Source organism: Chaetodon auriga, chromosome 1, assembly GCF_051107435.1.
Source record: "Chaetodon auriga isolate fChaAug3 chromosome 1, fChaAug3.hap1, whole genome shotgun sequence".
In the NCBI taxonomy this organism is placed as follows: domain Eukaryota; kingdom Metazoa; phylum Chordata; class Actinopteri; order Chaetodontiformes; family Chaetodontidae; genus Chaetodon; species Chaetodon auriga.
In genome coordinates, this window is record NC_135074.1 from 21,695,918 (window position 1) to 21,722,867 (window position 26,950).

The following is a 26,950-nucleotide window of genomic DNA, read 5'->3' on the forward strand; positions in this document are numbered from 1 at the left end:
TGAATCCCACAAACCGTCCTCTTGCGGGATACAAGTTATATCCTCTGAGGATTAACGCTCGTGTCAGCCTTTACCAGACCAGTGCCTTTCCAGCAGTTATCAGAGTTCATCCTCACAGTCACAGAGTACAGTATGTTCAGTACACTCTGTACCGTATGTTCGCTTGTACACACACACGCACAGGACAGGATTTGATCAAGGCACTCCAGTGCATGGAAACTGGAGGGGGAGCAACACCTTTCTTTGGGTGTGTGAAGTGACAGGACGCACAAGGACGGCGCAGCCCTCTGGACGAGGAGCTTTATATTAAAACCTTTGACCCGTCCTTCCCCTTCTGCTCATTGTCATGCTGCTTACATAACTCGCTTTATCTGCTTTGCTCGTACGGCAAATTAGCAACCTTAAGTGCTCGTTCTGCATCAAAAAGCAAATCATTTGCACCGTTCAGGGACAGACATGAGAGGATTCAGTTGATCCAATTTTTATTCATATGTTTATCACGTCAACACGTTGAATACATCATCATCAGCACAGACACAGCAGTGCGCATAAGAGGACTGAAGAGCACTGAACACACGTCACAAAGTGCCCCCTTAGCTGTAACTCTGCACATGTTATTAAGGTCATTTCTCAAGACTGTATTTACTACAAGAGGAATTTAACAGCTGATATCATAAGCTGTCCTAATCTTTAGCTATTCTGTCAATGCAACGTGACGTCTTCGTCTTCTGTCTTCGATTATCTTTGTTCCCGGGTCTGCGTTCCTCAGCGGGATTTGGTCATTAGCCGTGTTTCTCCTCTTTATCTCCCTCCTCCCACACAAACTCCAAAGTGCAGTTGTGCATCTTGGCCTTGAAGATGCTTGTGAAATATTGATTCTGCTCATCTGTGAACATGTTTTTCCAATCTCCAATCTTACCTGAATAGTGGGAAGGGAACAAGGAGGGAAGCAAAAAGGATGATATTTAATTTAAAGCCAAATAAGTCACTTTCAAAACTATATAAACTACAAGTGCACATCTATAATGAAAGCGCAAGAAAGTATTTTTTTTCTTTATTCTTTGTCATGTTTTTGAATATCGCCCTGTCGATACCTCTGTAAACCAACCTCTTAAAGCAAGAGTTTGACATTTTTGTGAAATACCTGCTTCAAGTTAGATGAGAAGACTGAAACCACTTTGTCTGTACGGTAAATGTGAAGCTAGAGGCAGCAGCCAGTGAGCTTAGCTTAGCATAAAGACTGGAAACAGGGGAAAACAGCTAGCCTGGGTCTGTCTTATGGAAACAAAATGTGTCTAAGAGCATCTCGCTAACATGTTTAATCTCATGTGTTTCATCTATGTTCAAGACTCTTGGCTGGAGACTCACAACCCCCCTGTAAACAGATCTTATCTCATGTGTACACTTTGGGTGTTGAATGGATTGAACAGGCTGCTGGTAGGTTGAATGTGCTACCTTTGGACAGCTGGCCTGGATCTGTGGATGTCACCACCATAACGTTGCCATCTATGCCTTTAGTTGAACCGGTGACTTGGCAGTCACAAGGTAGCGATGCCCTAAAGCCTATCCTGCTTTATCATCTGGTTTACTGCAAGTGGGACAATAATTTAAAAAATGGACATCGTGCTATATGGAAGCAAACTTGAACTTAGTGACTGAGACCAGAAACTCCTTAGGAAACTGTTTACTGAGGTAATAAATCAAGAGCAGCCATTAGAAATAATGGAGGATTAAGGCTCTGTGCATGTCTCGATACAGAGTCTATGTGAGAGCATCAATCTCCTCAACTGATTCTTGGCAGGAAATAAATAAGCTTATTTCTCAAAATGTCAAACTATTCCTTTAATTTATTAACCCTTCATTAAAGTTTGTAGTTGCAGATGTCTAGTCATAATTTTCTGCATTAAGAGATGAAAGAATCCACTATTTCATATTTTAAAAAGTAGGTGAGAAATTTGTGTAACATATGTTACATTTAATCTCTTTAATTCTCTTGCGACCCCTCAGATTCATCTTGGGACCCCTTTGGAGGCCTGACCCACAGGTTGGAAACCACAGTAGTAAAAGACCTGTAAGTAATATTTATTTGTTTGTTTGTTTTACATTTGGATGCCATATTGTGAGACAAAGGCGCACAATCTGTCCCACCTCTCCTCATGAAGGCACCTTTGCTGTGGTCCATTATCTCCTCAGCGATCAGGGTGTAGTTGACCATCTTGTTGTCTTTCATGCTGCTGAAGCTGCAGTGTTTCACACAGTTGTTGAGCTCGTCCTCTGCCAGAGGACATTGGAGGAAAGAGCTCACCCTCTTTATGGTGCCCTGTAGGTCCTGACAGCAGGACAAAGACAATACTGATATTAAAATCGCAGACCTGCCGCACAGCTTGTGACTGGGGAACAAGATAAACAAGTGTCTTTAAGAATATTTATTTGTGAGCATTAAGTGTGATGAGAATGAGGAATAAATTGTCGCTCACCAGTGACATCTCTTCATAGGTCATGTGAAGCAGATTGTTCATCGTCGCTGTCTGACTGGTCCAGTCTTTAACATGATCAAACCAGGAGCCATAGGACACTGAAACAAACAAGTGTGACAAAACACTGCACATTTGAACAAATTCTCCTTTTAAAATGTCTTATCCTGACGTCAACTCACGTGTGCCCTCCAGGAACTGATGTAAAAACTCTGGAAATGTGCCGGCTTCAGGCAGGAAATTGGCCATTTTGTGGAAGTGGTAAAAGGACACCAACACATCTTTAGGGTTTCTGCTCACATAGATGATCTGTGAGAGACACAGAATCAGAGCATTTTCACTGTCGATATTTGGTTAAAGTAGGTAAAAAAAAATCCTGATGTCAATTTTTCGACCAATGGTAATTTTAGTGTAACATAAATGCATCTGGATCCCTTAGATTTCATTAGAATGATTATTATTGTTAGTTAATTTTTAGATTTATTTATTTAAAGAATTTCAGCCACGAACAACCAGACATTTTTACCCTTGAAAAAAATCTACTTATCAGCGCTCTCTGGTGGACAAACTAATGGTGACACTTTGAATGACCTCAGCACAGTAGTTAGTACCGCGTTGTCTTGACGCTTATTGGCCAACATGCACTGCGTTTGCATTCTCACTGGTACACAGGTTTTAATGATAATAATAATAATAATAATAATAAACCTTTCATACAAGAAATGCAGCTCAACATGCTGTTCAACAAAGAAATTACATGCACTAAAGGCTTCACATAAAAAAGACAACGGATGTAAAAACTGAGAGGAAATTAATGGAAATGTGGCATTTACATGTAACATAAGAAACCTGGCTGTTCACATCTCTGCACACATGATTCTAACACTGTCCAAGTTTCTGCTGCAGGTTTGTGTTGATTTCTCAGCATCTCAGCATCGATATTCTGTAGAAACAAAGATTCTTCAGAAACCTGGTTCAGGTGGTTTCTATCAGAGTACTCCAGATATCATATCCGGGTTTCTTAAAAACCAGGATAACGTGTTCATGTAGAACAGATAAGTAATCTGATCATAACCAGCATACTCATGCAATTGTAAACACACTCATTTACACTGATACCAATATATCTGCAGTACAATAACAGTGATTTTTATTGGCTCGTTTACTGGCTCATCTATATTTTACCTTGGCTTTAGAGTCCTGGAGGGCGGGGCCCAGCAGGTGATGAGGCAGGTGTGTGGTGATGACTCGAGGTGTGGTGGATGAGGCCTCCAAGACCGCAGTAAAATAATGTTGCTCTAGCCAGGGAGCCCGGGCCCAGTTTGGCACCGTCTGGGACAAGTGCGGGTCCCCTCTGCTGGATATGAGGGTCACGATTTCCTGCATCCATGTGGTGCCTGTAGAGAGAAACGAAAGAAGCACCTGTGACATTGAACCCATTGAGAAAACCAGCCTAATAAAAAAACTAGACTGCAAAGTATAAATACCCGTATAACATGAGCTTAAATGGAACGCAGCATTATGTCTGCAACGAGTGCCTCAACATGCTCTTTAAGACAGCGCCGGCGCTTTGTATCTGGATCACTTTGTCCTCCCCTCTTACCTGACTTTGGATAGGAGACAATGAGGATATCTGTGTCCTGAAATGGAAATTTTAGAGCGAGTTGCAAGGAATCCTGAGTGTGCAGGTGTCCAGGAAACAAAATACCATGAAACATCTCGGTGACATCCAACCTGGCCATGTCCAACTCTGATATACGTTCCAATTTGCTGGTCTCTGTCTCTCTTTTTTTAGCCGCCTCTTGAATAGTTTTCCGTCTGTGCTTTACCTTTCGACGGCTCTGCCTGTGACTGTGCGTCTCTCTGCTTTGGCCCTTTTTGCGTCTCTGTGAGAGACACGCGTGATGACCTCACAGGCTTCAAGAGGAAATGCAAATGGGACACCTGAAATGGGTGTCAGTCAGTGGGTGTTTCTTGCAGACAAAATTTTGTACAATGGTTCAACTGAACGAGCAGAAAGAGACAAAAAATACTTCCAAGCACCCGTCAGCTAATAATATAGGAAATTACCAGTCATTGGTAAAAGAAACTAGAAGTTAAGCATCAAAATGTGTGCAGATTTAAACAGGAGCAGGCTCCTGTTTCAGTGCCAAATGCACCTGGAAATAACAGGTGTGTTGATTCACCAAAGCTATTCATAAAACAGAAGGTTAATCTGGGGTTCGTGCTGTTGGGACTGGATCACAGAATGTCAGCTGAACACACTGTGGATGGACAGATCTCAGTTTAAACCTCTTCAATCACCACTGAGGAGACTGCAGAGGCAGTGTTGTGATTCAGGGTCTCTGAATTAAAACACTGCCTGCTCAGTTGAAAGAACAATGATTGTTGTAGTAATAAATGCAGATAAATACATAAATAATACATTTTTCATAGCTTTTTCTGATATATTAGTAAGATCAATGTGTGCAGTGTTCAAAAAGAAGGCAGTCAATTCACTTGATTTCCAAGCAAAGCGTGGCATTTTTAATCTTTATTTCACACAAATGGAAACCACTTTTCTATCATTGATCAATAATAATCAGCCATATTCACTGAAATCTAACGTACGAAATAAAAAAGACTGTAAAAGACAAAGTATTGACTGTAATAATTGTTACATAACTGAAGATAAATGATCTTTTCATGGATGTTCAGCCATCAAAGAAGAAGAAAATCATCATGTTGATGATCGTGTAATATTCGCAGGTTTTATTATTTAAATATTATCCAATGAGCTCAGCGGTAACTCTCTCCTGTAATGTCCAGATGTCGTCTCTGATTGAGTCCATACTTCGTCATATTGGTCAGTTTTTATGTGAGGAAACGTTAAAAACCACTAGTCAGGAGACACCACCGGCTCGTTTATGGTCTTCATATCAGTCGCGACACATCGTGGCAGCAACTCACCAGCTGATAATATTATCAATCCTTCAGTCCCATTAAGTTAATACTTAACTGTAACCACCAGCAGCCTCTGCTTCTTATCTCATTTCCTCTCATTAACTGTTATTATGGAAGCAAACAGAAAAAATGAACTTTGCTATCACAACAATATCCTGCACCAATAATATCCTCAAAATAGAAATAACAGAGAAAAACTGAGCTGAAATCATTAATCTATTCATCAATGAATTGATTTTCCGAATCTTAATCAACAACAATGTTGTTGAATCATTTAATTGTTTCGTTTCCAAGCAAAAAGGCCAAAAATGAACTCCAGTTTCAGATTCTCAAATGTGAAACTTTGTCTCTTATCGTCACAAAACAAATAATTTACACGTCAGTTAGAAAGTCATCTTTTCTTCTGTCTGAGATTCTTAACAATTCGTTTCGAAAATAATCTGCAGATTAATCAATACGTATTGAAGGTATCGTGTGCAGTTCACCATAATTACCTCCAGATCTGCTCTGAGGTCCTGATGTGTGTGTCTGAAGTTCATCCCCTGCAGTGATGGTGTGGCTCTCAGATGAAACCTCCACACTGGTAGTGCAGCAGTATGTTTCTGTAGAATTACTATATTTAACTATGATTTTCCTGTGATATGCAGTATGTATTACTGTGTTGAACTGTGATCTAACAGTAAAACACCCTTCAGATTACTGTGATGGAGCTGCATGTAGCTGTAGAATTACAACATAAACTTGAACTTTGTCGCCAGTAAACAGACTAGATTAGATTTCTTTATTGTCCCATAGGGATATTTGTTGTCACATCAGACAGGTCAGTTTCTTCAGGCATGGTCAGATTTTGTATGACTCACATCACATTTACATTTACATACATGCAAGCAACAGAACACATAAGCAACCACACACATATACACATATCTTCTTCTCCTCCTCTCCTCCACATACATACATGCAAAGACGCCATTTAAACATTCACTTACACCTACATACATATACACATGAAGGGTCGGGGGGGGGGTTTATGGTAATTGTCAGAGGAATTTGTTCAGTGCAGTGATTGCTGTGGGGACAAAACTTTTCTTGAAGTGTGCTTTTTTCCAGTCCAGTGTTCTGTATCTGCGGCCAGACTAAACACAGGTATCATCATCAAAAAAAAAAAAAAAACCACGGTGAAGATTCAAAGTAAAAGTACTCTAAATGTGGTGTAACGAACGTATGAAATTCACATTCTTCTTCACAGTGAAGGTTGTTTCAGTGCTCCAGACTGCTGCTGTGCTGGTGCTGCTTAGCAGGTCTGGAAAATGAGTTTTTCCAAGGCCACGCCAGTGACACATGTGCCACTAAGAGACGTGCTTGTCCGAAGAATTTATGGGGAACTTTAGTGTAGCAGTCAAAAGGTACATTATTCATTAACCTCGCACGTACTGGCTAACAACTACAGAGGTTGTAGAAATGCTTGAGCCACCGTGGCAGCATTTATGACCGCCGACACTGTAATGAGAAACAGACTCTCTGTCAAGAGGAGGAGCGATGAGCTGAGTTATGTTCAAAAGCATCTTTGAATGGAAACAGACAGAAAACTGGAGTGAGAACCTGAAGGGATCTGCACAGATCTGAAGAACACAAAAAAAAACTTAACCAAACAGAAATCTGACTCAGCAGCAGCTGGTACAATCAGGATTATTTAGAGGTTAAAGAAAGGTCAAGTGGTATAATCTTGAGATTGGGGAAACAGGGGAGAAACTTTGGGGACACAGAGACGAGCAGCATTGAACAGTGTGTGATAGTTTAAGAAATGCTGTCTCAGCTTCAGTCTGCTGTATGTTTGGTGCTGTGGGTCATCGGTGCCGTCACCGAGGCTCAGGACGCAAACCTGGACAGAGCTCTGAAGCTGATGTCTGAGACCCCGCTCATCGATGGGTAAGTGGAAACGTCTTTTTCATAAAGTGAAATTTTCTTTGAGTGATGGCAGCCTGTTTACCATATGAGCAACAGCAGCAGTAAACATTTCGCAGTACATTGTGTGGTAAAAGCTCTCTTCTGGAAGCAGTTTCTCACGCCGGTGCAGCAGTTTTCCTCCCTGCTGTAAAGTCAGGTCATGTTGAAAGAGGCTCTGTGAGTGTGTGACCGTTTACCCTCCGATCTTTCAGTCACAACGACCTGCCGTGGCAACTTCGAAAGCAATTCAACAACGAGCTGAACAAAGTGGATCTCAACAAACTTAACACAACACACACCAACATCCCTAAGATCAAGGAGGGACGGCTGGGAGCTCAGGTACACACAGAACAGAGCGTACTGGGAAATGAAAGGCTCTTTCAAGGCCGCTCTGTAATGGGATGATTACTCGAAAGTACTCGAAGCTGTACTGAGCAGCTATGAGGAGGCAAAGCAGAGGGTAGCGAAGGGTGTAACACACCTGTTTGCATTGGATGAAGCTTCTGGTGAGCAAAGATTACACAATTATATGACCTGCCACGCTGGAGCCTGTCAGTCCAAATGAGGTTTTAGGTTTTAATCTGGGACATGCTTTCCTGTGGTCCAGTGTATCCATTCTTTTTAGAGGGATTTGACAACTATTGCAGCTTACTTTGAAAATTAAGATTTTTTCATTCAACATATAACCAATTTGACACATATGATGTGTTTTTATAGATTACACAACAGTATATCGAGTAATTAACATTATCTGTACTGTAAAATACAGTCCACAGATGAATGCGTACTGTGTATAACAGCAATACTGTAATATATACGCTCTGTATGATGAGTGCTTTTACTCTTCATATTTTAAGTACATTTTGCTGCTAATGTGTCTGCGCTTGTACTTAAGTAAAATCTGTATATTTTGCCTCCAGCTCAGCAATCCTTACTTAAGAATAACTTAAATCAGCTGTCTATAGTGAAGTACGCAAGTCTAAACTAAGAGGGAAAGAGCACATGTCATCAGATTGGCATTTAGTATCAGCCGTACTCTGAGTTGAGGTGAATAGGTTGAGAAATGTTGGATCAGTGCATCCCTAACTGAGACCCTGCACATGTATTCATCAGATTCAGGGCTGTGACACTGTCTAACATTCATCCGTGTTTTGTTTCGATGGTGAGTCATGCACTGCTCGCTGTAAATTATACATGATAAATGAATGGACCTTGCTGAGAGCACGGAGGAAGAGTCAATGCCAGGTTCAATAAACTTACCGCTTACCTCCTTAAAAGGCTTTCTTTACTTTTTAATAGCTTACACAATAGGTCATTCAGGTGGATAATCTTTGCATGACTTGACTAAATTTATTTGTCACTTTATGCAAAATGGAATAAAGATAAGCTTCGTTTGGAAAGTTGCCATTCTATCAGGCATTTAAGCACCACGTTGAAATGTAATTGTTTAAAATATAGCGTTCCAGCTTTTTTGGAACCAGGGTTGTAATTAGGAAGATGGCACAGCTCCATAAACCGTCCTTGAATACACAGCGGTGCTGGCCGTTCATACGTTATCCTCTGTCCCTCTTTCAGTTCTGGTCTGCCTACGTTCCCTGCGACACTCAGTACAAAGATGCTGTCCGACAAACACTGGAGCAGATAGACGTGGTTCACAGGATGTGTCAAAAATACCCAGAAAACTTCATGTTTGCCACCAGCAGCCAAGGTGAGACATTTGAGTGTCACTTCCTCTCCCTCCATACCTGCTTTCTGGCTGAATCACCCATCATCTCTCATGTCTGTGCTGCACAGACATCATGGAGGCCTTCAAGATGAATAAGACAGCCAGTCTTATCGGGGTGGAGGGGGGTCACTCCATCGACAGCAGTATGGGCACCCTGCGCACCATGTACAAGCTGGGGGTCCGCTACCTCACACTCACGCACTCCTGCAACACACCCTGGTAAGAGCCAGCAGTATAGCTGGTTTATGGCATCACACACACAAAGAACAATACACACAGGTGACCTCACAAGAGTCATACAGGCGTGTACATGTGTGTCCCTGAGTGGTGGAGGAAGTATCCATGAATACTGTAAAAGATATTCCATTCCAGGTAAAAGTCCTGCTTTATGCCAAAGTCATAGTGATCAGGGAAGTTATATCATCAAGCTCTTCAAATGTTCTTCATTTGTAAAGTAACTCTTGGTGCTAAATAAACATTCTGAGTTAAAAACTAAAACAGTGAAGCGCAAGTTCCTCCGATTTGTACTTAAGTACAGTATTTAAGTACTTAGTTCCATTCCACCGCTGCCCTGAGCACACACACAAATGCATACACACACGTCTGTGTCGCACTTAAACAACAACAGAAACAAATGAAACTTAGTGACATTTTACGAGACTAAGAGCAGCAACAGAAATGGCAGCTACTGCACTCTGAAGACAGTTAGCGGACAGTTAGGAAGAACAGAAGCGTGACGGCCTTCGTGCAGTGCCTGAGCTGTCGGTAAGGCTCAGTTGTGTCTGTGTGGTGTTTTACCGTCAGACGTCATGGTCGCTGTAGGTCGTGCTGTGGGGAGTACGGGGGATTCCTGCAGGCCTCCAGGCAGCAGTATCAGATGCTCTGGAAGAGCCGGTTTGGCATTGAAATGCTGCACCTGCCTTTTCACCTGCCTGTGCTTTACTTCTTTGTTCTGTCTGTGTTCAGAGTACTTAATGTATATTTGTAGTAATACCCCAGTGCAAAGTACAGTATGTGGCCTTTGAATCACCAAGTTTAGGTGGGAAGAAAGTCATAGAGAGTTTTTAAATGTAGTTTCCAGGCTAGAAATGTGATCCCTGGTTGTCCTTTGGTTCATTCAGATTGTCTTGGTTTTTGTTTGGTTTGCTTCACTGTTCAGTTTGTCTACTTTAACTGTGTTTTTATTTTTTTTTTGGCAGGGCGGATAACTGGCTTGTTGACACAGGATCAGATCCTTCTCAGCATAATGGCCTGTCTCCATTTGGCAAGGTCAGTGTATGGCAGGGATGAGCATATTTAATCTGTAATGAATTACAGATTAGTGTCTTCAAATTGCCTTACTCTCAGTGGCTTTCATTCAAGTTCACTTTATTGCAGGTATGACCAAACATTACCTCTGACATGTGAAACGATGCCTTTTCTACTACGAATGTGTCTGAGCAATCAAAATAGCAACACGGTGCTCCTCGAATATAAATATAAGAAAGTAATATGAGAAATACCTTTATGTAAATACACTTGGCAAAGGAGTATTTTCTTTTTTATTTGTCCTGCTAGATACACGGAAGAAAAAGATAAATTACTGTTTGTTTTTTCGTATCTGTGTCGATCTACAGTTTAGTGCCTAATAAAGAAGATTTAATTGGCTTTTTTCATGCTGATCATCAGAAAAGACTCTTCAAGGTCAAAATACTCAAAGTTTCTTAAGAAGTAAAACTATTGCCTGATGCTACAAAATGAAAGAAATAAAAGTTTCAGCAGGTTTTACAAAGGTCACGCGTAGATCATGTAATAATCATGGTGTCTGTGTACAACAGCAAGTCATAGTGGAAATGAACCGCCTGGGGATGCTCATCGACCTGGCCCACGTGACTGTCGCAGTGATGAACCAGGTGCTGGACATGTCCAAAGCTCCGGTCATCTTCAGCCACTCCTCCGCCTACGCCGTCTGTCCACACAAGAGGAACGTCCCCGACGACGTTCTCAGGAGAGTGGTGAGTACGTTTGTGTGTGTATGTGTGAGAAAAGTGGAAGAAGCAGCAGGCGTTCACCAGGCGGAGGGTAAAGAGCGAGGTGTGATGGACAGGAAGATCCTTCAGTTAAGGAAAAGTGCCAAAACCTTGAAGTGCACTTACTCCATCAAAGAATGTGGCTTCAGTAAAAGTATTATCAGAAAAATGTATTTAAAGTATCAAAAGTAAAGGTACTGCTTATGTAGACCAGTGGCCCCTGTGAGTGACAGATTATTCTGTGTGACGTTATTAGATTGTTAATATCTGTGGAGCATTTCACTGTTACAGCTGGTTGAGGTGGGGGTCGTGACATGATTAATGGGAGAGGAAAGACGACAAAGAAAAGTCCTGCTACGCAAATGTGCATCAGTTTTTTTGACTTTTCTCTAATCTTTTGCATTTTGTGTGATGTTGGCTGATTTTAACTCTTCAGTGAAAAATTTAATTGAAACGAACAGCAAACTCACCTGAGACACGAGCAGCAGGCCCAGCGAAGACTGCTCACAAACTGGAAACTTGGGAAACAACTGGAATCATTTGTAACAGTGCGCATGTGTTAGGATTAAAAATTACTTCACCAGATGTCCAGGTACCAGTCGACAACTGACTGCAGTAAAACGACCATCCTGTCGACGCTGTAAAGAACATACACAACACATCCAGCCTTTACTGCTCGTTATCTCAGACAGCGCACTGCTGTAAATGCTCTTTATCGCAGCCAAGGCTCGAAAGTGGGAAATCAGTACCTTGTGTCCAGTTCACCTGATACCTGCATAATGGAAGTTTGCCGGCTGCAGGCAATAAAACAGTAAACAGGGGAGTTATTGTGCCGCACTGTAAAACAACAAACCAGATAAAAAGAGACAGGCACTTTAATAAAATAAGATAAGATGACCATAAAGCACAGCTCGTGTACTTTATTATCCTGGTGATTTTGAATGCGCCTCTCGGCCCAGGACGTGTCTCTGTTGCTGCTCTGCACCTTCAGTCACTGTCTCCTGCCTAACAGAGCAGAAGTGTCTCATTCCATCCTATAGATCAGAGTTTCTAGATCAGTACGTGTTTCACTGTCATGTAACATCCTGTCTGCGTTTCCAGAAAGAAAAAAAAGGCATCGTCATGGTGAACTTCTACAATGACTATGTGACCTGCAGCCCGACCGCCAAGCTCTCAGATGTAGCTGGTAAACTGTCATTATGACCATAACAATAACTTTAAAGCTGGTTAAATATTAACAGTTTTCTTTCTGCGCCCATCTCTTTATTCTCACGTTTACTGCTTCCATCATAGATCACTTTGACCATATAAAGACAGTGGCTGGGGCGGACATCATTGGCTTTGGTGGAGATTACGACGGGGTTACAAGGTGAGCACAAAGTTCAAACCTTGACTTAAACATAAACTTCTGAAAAGCTGGGCGGAAACAACTGTGAATTCTAAGAAGTAAAACCTCTCTGTCAGACTACCAGAGGGTCTGGAGGACGTGTCCAAGGTGCCCAACCTGGTGGCGGAACTGCTGCGGAGAAAATGGACTGATGAGGAGATCAAAGCTGCTCTGGGAAACAACCTGCTCCGCGTCCTAAGGGAGGTTGAGGCGGTGAGGAATACACACGTGCGCACACACACACAAACACACACCTTCAAGCCCATGCAAAAACATCTGACTGCCGCGAGTATCTGTGCATCGTCACACACTTCGTGACTTTGTCCTCAAAGGGGAACTCCACTGAGGTTACACATTTATAGCAGACAGTGACAAATGGGGGGTGTTAAGTTTGAAAGATGAGGGTGTTCACCAGGACGTACGTCGTGTGGGATGGATTGTAGAGAGAGGAAAGATTCCCATCATCCGAAGCCTCAGGCAGCTGTGTGAGGGTTAACAGATGATGGAACACTATATCAGTTCAGTTGAGGTTTATTTACTTTGAACAATGGACTTGCTCAAATGATTAATATTGCCAATTATCAAAGGAATAGTTCAGAACAGTTTCGGTAAAGTTTCCTTCTGTGCTTCCTTGACACCACTCTAATGTCTGTAGGCAAAATTGTCTGGGAGCATTTCGCTTCTAATACATCTGTACTTTTACTTGTACTGTAGTAAGACTTGTATTTGTAAAGATGTATTTTTAGATTACAGTATTTGACAGTAAGGATCTGAATACTTCTTCCAATACTGCTAACAGCTAATTCAGCATGACTTTTTCATGGTGAACCAAAATGTAAAAGAAAGAAAAAAAAAAATCCTATCAACATGGTTATTTGAACCCTGATGTTCTCCTCTATCCATTCATACTGTCAGATATTAATTGACATTCAGTAAGATGTCCAAATATATTCTGATTGTGCAAAACTTATTATAACAATAATAATATGTGGCATAACTAGCTCACTTTTCAGTAAACAGTCCATTATAATCCTCTTATACTTTCTGTACATGGTGGCCACAGGATCTAAAGTAGTAATCAGTCAAAAGCAGTAAAAGTTAAGTGTATGCAGAGATGCACTGAAGTACTCACATGAAAGATCTGGATTTCTGTTATGCACATTAAATACTGATTGCAGACAATACACACACACACACACACACACACACACACACACACACACACACACACACACACACACGCCTGTCACACAGCCTGACACTCTTTATCTTTGTGTGTCAGGTCCGTGACACCCTGACTTCCAGCAGTCCAGATGATTTGCCTATTCCATATGAGGAGGTGAAGAGCTCGTGTAGGACGAGCTACGGCTACCCGAACGCTGGCGTTGCACATTCGCTCAGCGCACTGGCCCTTCTGCTCACACTGGCTCTCCAGGCTCTCATCGCATCAGCAGCTTTATAGGCTGCCCGTCAATGCAGCTGAGTGTATGTACGTCAAGTTTGACCACGAGTTCCAATAAAATCTGAAAACCTCTGTTGATAGTTTTACTGGTTAAATGTTAAGGTCCAAATGTAAAGGTGTTCTGCAGGTTAACTTTAAAAATGAGTGAAAACCAGTTACTTAAGAACAGTGTTAGGTAGCAAAGACAGCAGCACGGTGATGATCATGAAGAACCAAGTTGAGTTTATTAAACTCATCTGGCTGTTTTATCCCACCATAAGACTGTCAGAAAGAGTCTGCGGTGGGTAAATGTCACACGAGTAGAATCTGAATGCACATACACACAAAAAATATTCCTCAACATCAGCATACTGACATTTTCACAGGAAGTAATACAGTACATGTCCACATTTCTGGCAGAAGAGCTCCATCTAGTGTTGTGGGAGGGTAACACCTGAGAGATGCAAAACATTCCTGTGGCTTCGTTACCTCAGTTATGGTGATTTGCATGTTCAGGATCTAATTTATTTTGGAGTAGAAAAATGCAGCTGATTGAGATAAAGTCAATATTTCTTACTTACTAATGTTTTCACTTGACAAAGACAACAAGTAGCTTGAAGTGTAAAGAGTTTCAACATAAAAAATGGTAACTAAGACCTTCAACCAACACAAAAGCACCGGAGTTGAAAAGTTGGCTATTACACAATGGGTATCTCCTGAAGGCCGATCAAGTAGTGTGTTTTTCTCCTATTGCACACGCAAACACGGCAACCTTGAAGAGTTCAACATCCTTTCAGCAACAGTCTTAAGATGTTAAGGCATTAACAGGCAGCCGACATGTAACATTAAATATAAAATATAAAAAAACAGAAAAGGAGACGCCTCATATCAGGGAGTCATTGTCAAAATATCTAATGCCCTCCAGTTCAATTCTGAAGCACTGAAACCACAGTTCGATTTCACTAATATAACTCAAAGAACATTTTGACATTTGTCTACTAGCTACAGTGGTTAGTACATTTGCATATTCACCCGCTACTTTCAGCATTTGATGAGAAAAGTTATGTAAAAACAGCACCTTTAAATAACAGTTTGTGACCTAACAAAGTGGTTTATAGAGAAGACAAACTCATCAGCCACAGACAGATTCACTGTCATCTGGTTGAGATCTGCTGTTATTGTCACATCCCAACATTTGGCCAAATGCCTCTAAGGAAAATAATTGGAAGCAGAAGGTTTGGCAGTGGCACAAAGAAGCATTAAAATTGCCAGAGGAATATCCGCCATCATATTCAATGACCAGTGCGTTATTGAAGTGTAACACAAGACTCCACAACAACGGCGTGAACCCGTCTTGTGTGTCCTGGTGCTCCTCGGGAACCTCTCAGCACTGACACACTGCTGGTGAATCAGACGGGCAGACTTAATGAAAAGTGCATGAGTTACTAATAAATGGACAAAAGGCTGCTGCTCACATGATCGACAGACACTGCACAGCTGAGCGAGCTTCTCTGGTTCCACACATTCGCGACCAGCGTGACCTCAACTCCACTGGCTAAACTTACAGATCATTTTAAAGGGGACTGCTCTAGTCCTCATAAAGGTTTGGATGACAAAAAAAAACTTAAGTTAAACAAGGCCACTGCTGTTCAGTGCATTACTTCAATCCACATGAGAAAATGCACAGCGTGGCTTCAAGTGTAAAATATAACAAGAACTGCACACTCTGCACCTCTAAACTGCAAAGCATCCAAGCCGAGGTCGGTTCATCAGGTGAGTTATGACCAACCAGACAATCATTAAGTAAAGGATGTTGATAAACCATCTGTAGAGGTATGTCTAGAAGCTGGAGGAGGAGGGATAATCCAAGTCTGTTCAGAGGAGGGTAAGGGAGCGTTAAGACACGACCTCTCTCAGCGTCTCAATTTCCTGTTCCTGTGTTTCACTGTCTGACAGCAGAGGGGGGTGAACAGCAATCCTGTAAGGCAAATTATCTTTAGTCAACATCTTCCTGGTGGCAGAGACCAAGCGGGAATAGTTATCGGGGTTGTACTCCGACAAAGGGGGCCGGGTGCACAGTAACGGCAGGTTGTCCCTGTCGGGCCGGGACAGGAAGAGAGGAGGCCGGCGCTGGCTCTCGCCCTCCTTCAGGGAGTCCGGGAGCGGCTTACGTTTGCTTTCAGGAAGGAGCATTATGCAGAGGACGGACAGGACTGCGAAGGAGGCGAAGATGACGTGGTGGAGGAAGTAGCCGCCGTTATTCTGGAGCTCCATCAGGGAGGAGGCGGCCATGCCAACGCAACCCGCTGCTAACACCAGGCCAAGACAGCCACCTCTGACAGAGAGAGGGGAGGGGAGAGGAGCAGGAAAAGGAGAGAGAAAAGCTGAGTATCACAGTTTTTGGCAAACGTGACTCAAACAGGAGTATTTGGGCATTTGTGGGGAACTACTTTTAACAGCGGACTAATACACTTTCAAAATTAGCTATAGCAGGCTTTAGCTACACAGTTAACACTTCTCAGTAGGATTGATTAATTGTTCGTTTTGGTCTTTTCATGAGATTTGTTGACAGTCAGAAAAATCTATCGACAGCCCCGTCACACTTACCGAACCACGGTGGGCATCACCTCACAGGCAAAGAAGACGCTGAGCATGGCGAGAGCCTGAGAGAAGAGGAGACCCACGACCGAGAGCAGCAACACCAGGCCACCGCGCAGGTCTGTCAGAAAAGGATAACGTGTTAATGTTCTGTGCAAACAAATCTAACAGCAGCACCATTTTAAGAAGAGCTAATCCACATGTATGTATATCGGGTCCCATGTTGGGTCCTGACATCGAGGATGATAAAATCATCTTCAGTGTTTCCTTCATATCTAAGCTTGCAAAAATGCAAAAACTAAAGATTTGATGCCAACAATCAACACAGTTACTGTCTTGGTGCTCTGAGCCCTTTAAAGAAGTCGTAATTGCCTGTTAATTATTTAAAAACGGAAAATGGCAGAAGTTGGCAAATTATTCATTTTGAGGCACAAATGTTGGTAAGTGAAACATGTGGCTGTAACGTACACTGAGTGAGGGCCAGCAGCAGCAGCGATGACAGTCCAGTGATGATGGCCGACAGCAGGAGCATCCCACGCCGACCAAAGTGATTGACAGACAAGCAGAGGAAGATGCAGGCCAGCGCTCCCGTCGTCACTCGGAGAAAGTAGCTGAAGTAGAAGTTGGTGGAATAACTGTGCAGGTTCCTGGTGAAACAGTACTGGACGCCTGTTCCAATGAACCTGGAAGAGAGACGGGAGAGCTAGACCACATGCATCTATGAAGCCCAACACTTTGCATCCCACTTTTATCATGAAATGGAAATTTCAGGGGTGATATCAGTGAAGCACAACTGCCAACCATGTTGATTTAACAAGCCTGTCAAGTCAGGTGAACGTTTGCATTGCAAGAACTCACAGCGTGAAGCTGAGGATGAGGCAGTTCTTCCAGATGACACGAGTCCGACGCAGCTCCAGAGCTGAGAAGAACCTCGGCCGAAAGTCTTCTCCATATACTGAATCCATCTCTGCAAACACAAAGAGGGTGAAAAATACCTGTAAAGAATTCAGCATATCCCTAAAGAGCCAAATGTTTTCTGGTGACATGTAACTCAATGTGTAAGAAAAGGCCACCTGTTGAAGGTCACTGAACATAAAAAAAACAAACAAAACAAAAACGATGATCTGCTTACTGCTGCTCACTAAACTCTTTGCTGTAGCTACTAGCTGCTGTTAGCTACTTAGCATAATTAACTGTGCAGCTAGTGGCCCTTTGAGATCACTTTGTGCCTGTATGTGCACAAACAGGCGTGTGTGTATATGTGTGTGTGTGTGTGTGTGTGTACCTGACAGCAGGGTTTCCCCGGGGTAGATTTCATCTTGCAGACAAACACCGTTCCTGGTGGAGAATTCCTGCAGGCTCCTCTTCACCTGGGGGATCTGACCTGTGGCCAGCAGCCAGCGAGGAGACTCAGGAAACACTGATGCACAGCTGAGGAAAACCGCTCTGTTATCATGTCATAGAGGCATCAGTATGTAGACACTGTAGAGACACTCGTTCCTCTGAGGCATTTATAGTTCTTCTTGCTGATGTATGATACTCATGAATGTAGTTTAGGTGTGTCTTGTGCTGTTGTATGTTTGTAATTTGTTTCCTCGTCTATTTTAATGAGACTTCCTGAGTAAATAACTAAACTAAAGCTAAGTGAGGTTTTATTTATTCAAACACGTGGTTACATGTGAACTCAGGTGTGGCCATCAGTAGACAGACAGGTCAAACATGTGACGTCACAATGTGAGGCTTACACTGTATAAGTGCCCTTCACCGAATTAATTTCAGCAAACACACCCCACATACTGCCATATGACTCACCACCAATAGGAGAGCAGCAGGAGCAGAGGCAAAGTGGCCACAGCCTGGAGGACGGGCCAATCGCGGCACAGAACAGCGATGCCCGGCAACAGCAGCTCTGCTAGCACGGCGAAGGCACCGCTGACCATGGCAACCATGAGACGGTGGGGCGGGTCACACAGCTCCAACCCTGAGAGAGCGAGGACAGACGGAGAACATCACAGCTAAACCAATGCATCTGTCCAAAACTCATCCAGCCTGTCAGGACGTGAACACAGAAAACCATCCCACCCGCCTGCACAACAATCTGAACATTATTAACGTGGATTCTCAGGAGGATCCTACTCTATTTCATTCACACCTTCATAATATTAAAATGATTATGTTAGCGACACAGACTGGAGAGAAAGATCTTCTGTAACACCTGAACATTTCACTCTTTGCACCTGTTTTTTTACAAAGAGGATACTGTAAGGTGTTGGATTAACTGTAGTAGTATCTTACTTGCTTTTGTACTTTTGAGACAGAAAAGGCAGTGATGCATCTCGTGCCTGGGGGCCCTATACTCGCCTCCCGTTGGCTCGCAGGAGATCCAGTCCTGATGTAAACTTGTTTGGGACAGTGCGTCAAACCGTGTGAGTTTCTGCTGAACTTTAGCCTTATTCCTCTCAGAGCTCTGATTCTCTTTCCACCTCCTCCCTGCCAGGAGGGGGGGGGAGGAAAATGAGGAGCTCACTTCCTGCTCACTTCCTCGCCTTTCGTTCTGTCCCGCCATTGTTTTCTGTCTGCGGAGGAGCAGCACTGGCAGGACATCACTGAGAAACAGTCTCTGAGGCCCTCAGTCCAAAATCAGCCTAATCTAAGAAAAACAAAATCTGGACTCAATCTAGCCCTGACCCTGCAGGAATGTGGGAGTGTGTGTATATGTCAGAAACAGAAAAGTGTGTGCGTATTTCAGATGAGACCACTTGAACGCTGCGCGGCCTGGTACCACCTCCTCCCACACAGGGACGTGAACAGTTTCTACGAAAGCTAACGTAAATACATTCCCGGCCATTTCACTCTTGTTTTAGAGAGTTCCAGAAAGAGAACACACTGTTTGTGATACACTAAGTCTCCCTGCCGGCCAATGACGTCTCAGGATAGAGAAAGTCATGCTGAAGGAGGGGAGCTAAAGATTGATCGCAGAGGGGTCATGCGCCAGAGAGCCCCTAATGGGTGACAGCTGAGAGGTAGAAGTAAAGAGAAACCGACCAGCTGCCTGCTGTCAGTCACAGCTCAGCATGACACACTTCAGTTAGTCATCAGCTGAAAATCCCCCACAACTGGCCTGTCATTCACAAACCCAAAACAAATACAAATAGCATAAGTCCATGTTTGTCATTTAGGAGAGCAATTCACACATGAAACCTGAAGCCACCGTCTTCCAACTTGCTACAACACGGACTTTAAAAAACAAACAAAGCATACACACATAATACAAAAAACATCAACCAACACCACTGTTTTCTACTAACAGGAAATTATGCCACACATGTCTGTCAATCAAACTGCAACTTGCCAATTTAAGTTATAATCCTTAAGCTTTTCATGATATCAGACCATGTTTTTGATATTTTTCACAGTGGGTGTTTTCAACAATAGCCACTCAATGTATTAACATTCTGTAATTACGTCTCCTTACAGTTTGTAGTAGCTTACAGTTTGCTGCATGTCACTTCTTTCCTCATAGCACAGTCTGTTCTTCCTTTAAAACATGCGTATCCCACTTCAAAACAATCCAAACTGTCTAGAAATAGATTTCATTTTTCTTTTAAACTGTATTCCTGTTTAATTTTACTATTTATTTTACTTACTCTGGCTCTGTTTTTATTCCTATTCTTCTGTGTTGTATTTACGGAGCAAATACCAAGACACATTCTTTGTGTGCTTATACACTCGGCTAATAAAACAGATTCTGAAACAGACATAAAAATGTTTTTCCAAGGATGTAATAGTTATTTTTGTTGTTTTGTGGTATTCACAAAGCTGCTCCACCACCATCCACAATGTGTTTTGATAGTTAATTGTAATTTTTTGTGCAGCTGTGAGTGACTCCATTTCCTCTGTGCTTTGCATTGTGGGAGAATAGTTCAACAGGTTCTGGGATAGTGAAAATATGGCTTATTCTGCTAAAATGTGTGTTAATTTGCACTAAAAAACTGAGAGTATTCACTTCACTGCATAACAGTTCAGTCTAATCACAGCAGGAGATCATTTTCTTAAAGAAAGAAACACCAAATGCCTCAGCGAGTGTGTTTTTCTCTAAGTTAAATTCAATTAAAAACGTTTCTCCCCTGAGAGGACATAGTCTGATAATCAGACTGAACTGACATTTTGTTAATCTCTGAACAAATCAGACATGTGGTCGTTGATTCAAAGGTCCGGAGCAGTCCAGATGAAATCTACTCTCAAGTCTAGATTAAGCAGCAGTAGCAGCTCATGTTTTCTATCAAATGTACACAATTTTTATTTAGACGCTTTCATCCATCCATAAAATGCGTTCTTTATAGCCCAGTCAGTATCTTAATACAATCAAATCGGCCTCGTGGTTATGATCTGATAGAGGTAATGAAATTATTCTTGATGTTATCACAGAGACTTAAGGAGATGGGAAGTGATTACAGATAATCTCCTGAACATGATGTGGTTCCATTTATCTTCAGCCTCTCTTTATATAATACACTGTTCAAGTATTATTGGTGACAAATGTGCAGAAAGCATGCAAGATCTTTTTCATAGATGCATCTACTCACTGTACTGTTCAATTCTTTGCCATGTCCTAACACCCGGCGACCACAGAGGGTAAAATGATTGACCCGGCATAAAGAAATCATTGTAGCATAAACACTGACTTTAAACTGTCATGATATTGTCTTTCAGCTCATGTTCTTGACTTTCTGGCATCTGAAATCAAAGCATCAAGCCTGATTTTAGTTGTTTTGTGTTTGCTGAAATAAAGATAAGATGGCAATACAAAGATAGGAAGGACACCTAATTTGTTTCTGTGTGGGCACAATGGGATTTTTTTTTTAATCTTTGGCTGATAAAAAACTCAGCAGTTAGAATTCCTATTCTGTATTTGTCTCGCAATGTGAATGTTTTCTTTGTTTTCGCTGAGTAAAGCACTAAAACAATCTGTGACCACTGACACAAACACAAGCTCAGGAATCTGCATGGATGCAACCAGCATTGAACAGTGTGCTGGAAGTCACATGACCACGACTCATTACGTTAACATTATGTAACGTTTACATAACATCGGAGCTCCTGCAAGGAAAAAAAGCTAGATCTAAATTAACTTATGTTAACTGATGAAAGAACTCTTTAATGCTGAAACAAAGACTCTGAGAACATGTGGGGCTGAAGGACTAATGAAACTAACGTAACAATAAATGGCAGCACATGTTGTGTCACTATTCTCTTATTTACTCATCAGCTTCTAATTTAGCTTATTTATCATAATATTGTGTCTCTTTTGGTATTTTTTTATGGGTTGTGTACATTAAACTCCCTGTAATAAAAACAGAGAAATGCAATTTAGTGAAAACATGACATTTGCCTAAGCAGAGTGCCAGCAAAGGACTCAAGTTTGAAATGCAGGAATCCAAAAGTGCTCTCTAAAATAAACAGAAGTGAGTCTCTGCGTATGGAGAAGAAGAGGGTTTTTTTTTCTTCACAATCCGCCAGACAAGTCAATTACTGAAGAACGCTGCAGGAAGCTTGTGGGCACCAATTAAATGTCAGGATACTCACTGGCAATGTACGAGGATAAAAAGACCCCAGCGAGCATGGCGCCCTGAGAGAGACGCAGCAGCAGAAACACCACGGCGCTGCTGGACAAACACACGGCCACCCCGAACAGACTGGACAGACTGATGGAGAGGAGGAAACATCGCCGACGGCCCAACCTGAAAGCACACAGTCACACTGCTGTCACGTCCAGGTCACAAAACAGACACACGTGAGATTACGAAGCCTCAAAGTGTTGAACGAATCCCATGTCAAATGGTGAAAACATACATGGATGAAACTATAACTTGTGAAATAACTTAAATTACTAAAAGTCAGCACATAACTCACATGCAGTGTTGTGTACTGGGATGGGTTTTTCTGTTTTTATTTCAGTTTTACACAGTGTCCCAACTTTTTTTGGACGTTGGGATTGTAAACGCAGTAGAAAGGCATACTGTGGAAACTTTGCTTAACAAGGCTGCACATGCTATCTACCAAGCTGGCTAACTAGCTGGGGTTGAGAGTTTGGTTTATCACTCAGCATGAAAGTGAAGAGAATGAAGTGTTAGTAGCAGCAGCTAACGTTAGCAGGTTCATTCAGATTTACCTCTGCTGAGGTTGAAACAGAGACAATGTCTTTCTCTGTGGTTGCTCTAGATAAGAGGACCTAGCTAACACTGCTAAGCTAGTCCGGCCTAGCTAGTTATCCATACAGGTTTGTAGCATTAGCAGCCCTTTTTAACATTAAGCTAAGGACCTTGGTGTGTTTACTAACACCACTTTCAAGTTGGTAGATTTAGAGAGCTTCAGCACTCTTATTGCTTGAGCAAACTGCAGCTAACTGGCTAAATTTGGTAGCAGTTGTTGAGCAAGCTAGTTTAAGAGAGGCAGGGGGGCATGTGATTGGCTAAAAGTTGATGGGGCGGGGCAACACCTCTGTCATTTAAAGTGACATCATGAAATAAAAACCATATGCAGTAGAACTCTGTTATCATTCAAATGTAATGATGAAATAGCATTTTATAATACTGAGTTGAGGTTCGCAATATATTTTACACATTTTATTCTTTATGCGTGTATTAATGTAATTTTCATTTATTCAATATGGAACAGCATAGAAAGGATGATTCTTACTTACCAGTCGCACAGTGTACCAAGGAATATGTATCCCAGAATCCATCCTGTCATGAAGCAGATATGCTGAAAAGGGATTTTCCAGTAGTCGTGGCAAACCAGGTTCCACTGCAAAGGAAGACAAAGAGGTACATTGACGCCTTCTCAAACCAAAATAAAACTCCATATTAACTTTGACCAAAAAAGCGTCTTAAATAGACGGCACTGCTATTGCATTAGGTTAAAAACAGAACTGTTATAAAACATATCATGAGCTTTCAACAAAAATGTGGTTAGCGTTAGCAAAACTTTGTGTGCTCTCTTTTCACTTATTTAAAGGTTAAAGGATTACACTAGTGTTTTTTTTTTTTTAATTATTTCACTGATTGATAAGACTGGATTCATTGTATATTTTTCTTCCCTACTCTGTCTGTGGCTCTCAGCCCTAAGCCCACTGGTTCCTACTTGAGTCGACTTACTAAAATCTTAAAAACTGGTCACAAATACAGTTTCATTCTTTAAAAAATAGGTTTAGTAATTTCCTACAAGAGCTGGGCACTGTAGTTTTTAGCATATATTACTCAAAGAGAAGTAAAGAGTGCATTGTTTGGGGACTATTTACAGCTGCGGATGAATACACAGCAGTAGGATGATGTATGACAGAGCTTACTAGAAATCAAATACAGTGGCCATGTTCATTGTAATAAAAGAATGTGACTGATTAATGTGTTTTTAATAGTTTCTGGACAACAATGGAGGTCTACAGCAGGGACTGCTGGCTACACAGACAAAACGTATTTTATTAGTTTCTTTACAGGATTTGCTGACAATAATAAATATCGAATATCACCATCTTTAAACTAGAACTATGCAGACTCATGCAGACCTCTAATGTTTCAGTCAGTCACTGGTTTGAGGAGATTTTATGAAAAGTCATAAAAGGTACATGAACAAATTGTTGCGAACAAGCTGCAGTCGTCTAATCTGACTACGTAACATGCAGAGAATAGCAGGCTACTGCGCACAGACACAGATTTCTGTGAGGAAGCAGGAATGTAGATCATGTTTTTTCTAATTGAATTAAGATGTCTGCTGACAGTGTTATTACATTAGAACAAAGTATTGCTCAAAGTAGAGCATGACAGCAGCTCTACGCCTGGTCAGGACCAGTCGCTGCTTGTAAGGAAATTCTTCTCTACTCCCTCCTCTGCTCTCCCTCCATCTCCTCCTCTGTGTCCTCTGTGTTTAGTTGAGGTATTTCACCATGGTGAGTATTTACCAGATACACAGGCTGCAAAGTTTGGGATCAAAGCATCAAAATTAATTCAAGTAGTATTCAATAAACTGAGAACTGGGAGCTCTGAACGTAAAAGCTTCACATACAGAGGTGAAATATACGACGTCCCTGCAGAAAATATTAGTATGATAGCAATTCTCATAATGTTTCATTGACTGTTAGAGGTGACCTTTCATTGTTATGGTCAGAGTTTGATGCTCTAGTTTGTTGGATTAGGTTGTTGTTGATACTTGACCAATTTCAGATGATGATGGTTTAAATAAACCCAGTTGAATTTAGGAAAATGTATAAAATGAGCACAATGTGAAGGCCATCGCTCTTGAAAACAGGGCCTCCAGTTAGACCCATAGGTCAAACTAATGGAATGAAATTTATGAGGATAACGAGGAAGTTTGGTAACAAGCAGGCCCATCAGCACTACAAACAATCCCCTCAGAGATGATGAGATCGTCAAATCAGTGTCTCCATCTCAAAGTAAAGCAGTTTAATATTTGATAGAGCTGAACTACTGGACTCCAAGCTGTTTGTTATTTTGTTCAACCCTTGTACTTGAAGGTGATGACCACTTTTAGACTCAATTTTTCCTTTAATAAAGTTTTCCTTTGTCACAGCGAATGAGGTCATGGAGAGAGGAAGCTGCTGATGGTAAAGGAGGTGTTCAGGGTCTCAGGAAGGAACATGGGAGCCTCAGACTTCCCAGAGCCAGTTTCCCATGGGGGGAAAATGGAGAAACAGGCTCCTCACTGCTAGTATCTACATCTTTGAAGCTCTGATACACAACTACTACTAACATACTCTGTATAGTTGAAAGGCGATTAGTCATAGTGTTCTCTGTATCCTGCTTGTCAGCCTGTGCTCTCCATCGAGACTCATCACCGCTGTGATAACGTGTGTTACAAAATACTGCACGGACACAGATGTGGCGTGCATGTGTGAGGTGAGAATTGTTTTATGTTTTAGGTCTTTATCAATATTTGCAGACTGGGACGGGTCATTTAATGGCTGAAGTCCACTAGAAGAAACACTTGTAGTTGCGCAACAAGATGCAACTGCAGTGAAACACATTGTCTGTGTTCAGGATCCATATTCTGATGGAAATCTCTCAGAATCCAAAAGCCAAAAGAGATCTTAGAGGCAAAACAGACTACACTCCATCGTTTCTTTTCACACACTCTTCCTAAGAGTCCATACTTCAGTTTATAAGCCTAATGCAGACATCCATGTCTATATTCTGTCCCTAATTGGTCTAAGAAACAGTCTTAGTCCACTGCCTGGCTGAGCTGTTGACGGGACTCTGGGAGACACGGTGTCAGACAGCAGATAAGTGAGAGTGTAAAGGAATCCGAGCAAAAACAAAGTTTAAATTGATCAGCCCGAGCAAATATTGATTCAATGCTGTGAACAAACGTCTTTATCAGCGCACAAGCTCCCAGCTGAGACAAACAGCTGTTAACTGAGCGGGCTTCAGTCTCTTACCTCAGTGACAAAGTTGCTCTGGAGCCCCGCTACGTGGGCGTACTCCCACCCTTTGGTGCAGGACACCCTCTCCCTGGGCACATTTTCGGAAAGGTCCGAAGCGTTGGATGTGTACTTAAACAACTCACAGTGGCTGAGGCCGGTGCCGTTCACCCAGGGGATGGTGAAGTTCAGGTACCCCTGTTTGGTGAAGTTGCTGAGGAGGAAGGTGGAGGGCAGCAGCTGTGGGTCGGGTTTGCAGTGGTACGAGTCCGGGATTAGCGTGTAAAAAACGTCGCTACATAGATTCAACATGACCGCGAAGTTGGGGAACCAGCTGAACACGACCACGATCCGGTTGTAGCGCCCATAACCGCCGGACTGGGGGAAAATCTTCCTCTCATAATCCATTTGAAGACGAGTGTTGGCGCTGACAGATGCTCCGGTGGCCATTGCGCAGTGAGTGCGCACACGCGACGGGCCGCGCCACCAAGAGGCAGGTAAAGTGCGCGGGGAGGCGGAGGAGGAAGAGGAGGGGTTCAGGGATCGACCTATGAGACACCTGCTTCAGTGACTAATTTCAGGATCCATGAATCTCCAGAAACAACAGACGGTGCCGGTGAGGTAACAGCAGTTTGCGGGCATCTGCTGCTAATCATCATGTTTTTGGACATGTGACTCAGTCAATGGTTGAATACACGCAGTTCACATCCTGACAGCTTGAGTTTGGACAGTAACATGATAGGTAGCTTCAAGTCTAAATTTTTAAGAATCACGGATTCACTTTTCGTTGATGAAAATATGGGCTTTTGACATCAGAAATGAACAAACTTTAACTCTCAACTCTTATAATTCAAGTGCCATTTATTGTTTAACAGATATTCAGTGTTTAAGTGTGTTGGGGGACTTCTGTTAAGGAAAATAACAAAATAATGCTGCAACAGAGAATGAGATATTTTGCCTTTAAAGTATAGGTCAAACTAAAAAAATGCCAA

General features: G+C 42.2%; 3 protein-coding genes across 3 annotated transcripts; 1 reads left to right on the plus strand and 2 right to left on the minus strand.

The window, feature by feature from the left end:
- Positions 1–782: 782 nt before the first annotated feature.
- sult5a1 (sulfotransferase family 5A, member 1) lies at positions 783–4,216 on the minus strand. The gene is made up of 6 exons (XM_076736724.1): positions 4,078–4,216; positions 3,660–3,871; positions 2,657–2,783; positions 2,478–2,575; positions 2,149–2,329; positions 783–919 (listed from the first exon to the last, which is right to left on the minus strand). The coding sequence occupies exons 1-6, from the start codon at positions 4,214–4,216 to the stop codon at positions 783–785; spliced, it is 894 nt and encodes a 297-aa protein (XP_076592839.1).
- Positions 4,217–5,263: 1,047 nt separating this feature from the next.
- Positions 5,264–14,020, plus strand: dpep1 (dipeptidase 1). The gene is made up of 10 exons (XM_076738009.1): positions 5,264–7,346; positions 7,577–7,703; positions 8,940–9,072; positions 9,159–9,309; positions 10,290–10,359; positions 10,908–11,084; positions 12,201–12,285; positions 12,393–12,468; positions 12,564–12,699; positions 13,769–14,020. Exons 1-10 carry the CDS (start codon positions 7,222–7,224, stop codon positions 13,946–13,948), a joined length of 1,260 nt encoding a protein of 419 aa, XP_076594124.1. The 5' UTR covers positions 5,264–7,221; the 3' UTR covers positions 13,949–14,020.
- Positions 14,021–14,148: 128 nt separating this feature from the next.
- slc22a31 (solute carrier family 22 member 31) lies at positions 14,149–26,437 on the minus strand. The gene is made up of 9 exons (XM_076738021.1): positions 25,977–26,437; positions 23,229–23,332; positions 22,112–22,266; positions 18,338–18,506; positions 17,811–17,956; positions 17,384–17,492; positions 16,994–17,208; positions 16,535–16,646; positions 14,149–16,262 (listed from the first exon to the last, which is right to left on the minus strand). Exons 1-9 carry the CDS (start codon positions 26,406–26,408, stop codon positions 15,824–15,826), a joined length of 1,881 nt encoding a protein of 626 aa, XP_076594136.1. The 5' UTR covers positions 26,409–26,437; the 3' UTR covers positions 14,149–15,823.
- Between the last annotated feature and the right edge of the window lie 513 nt (positions 26,438–26,950).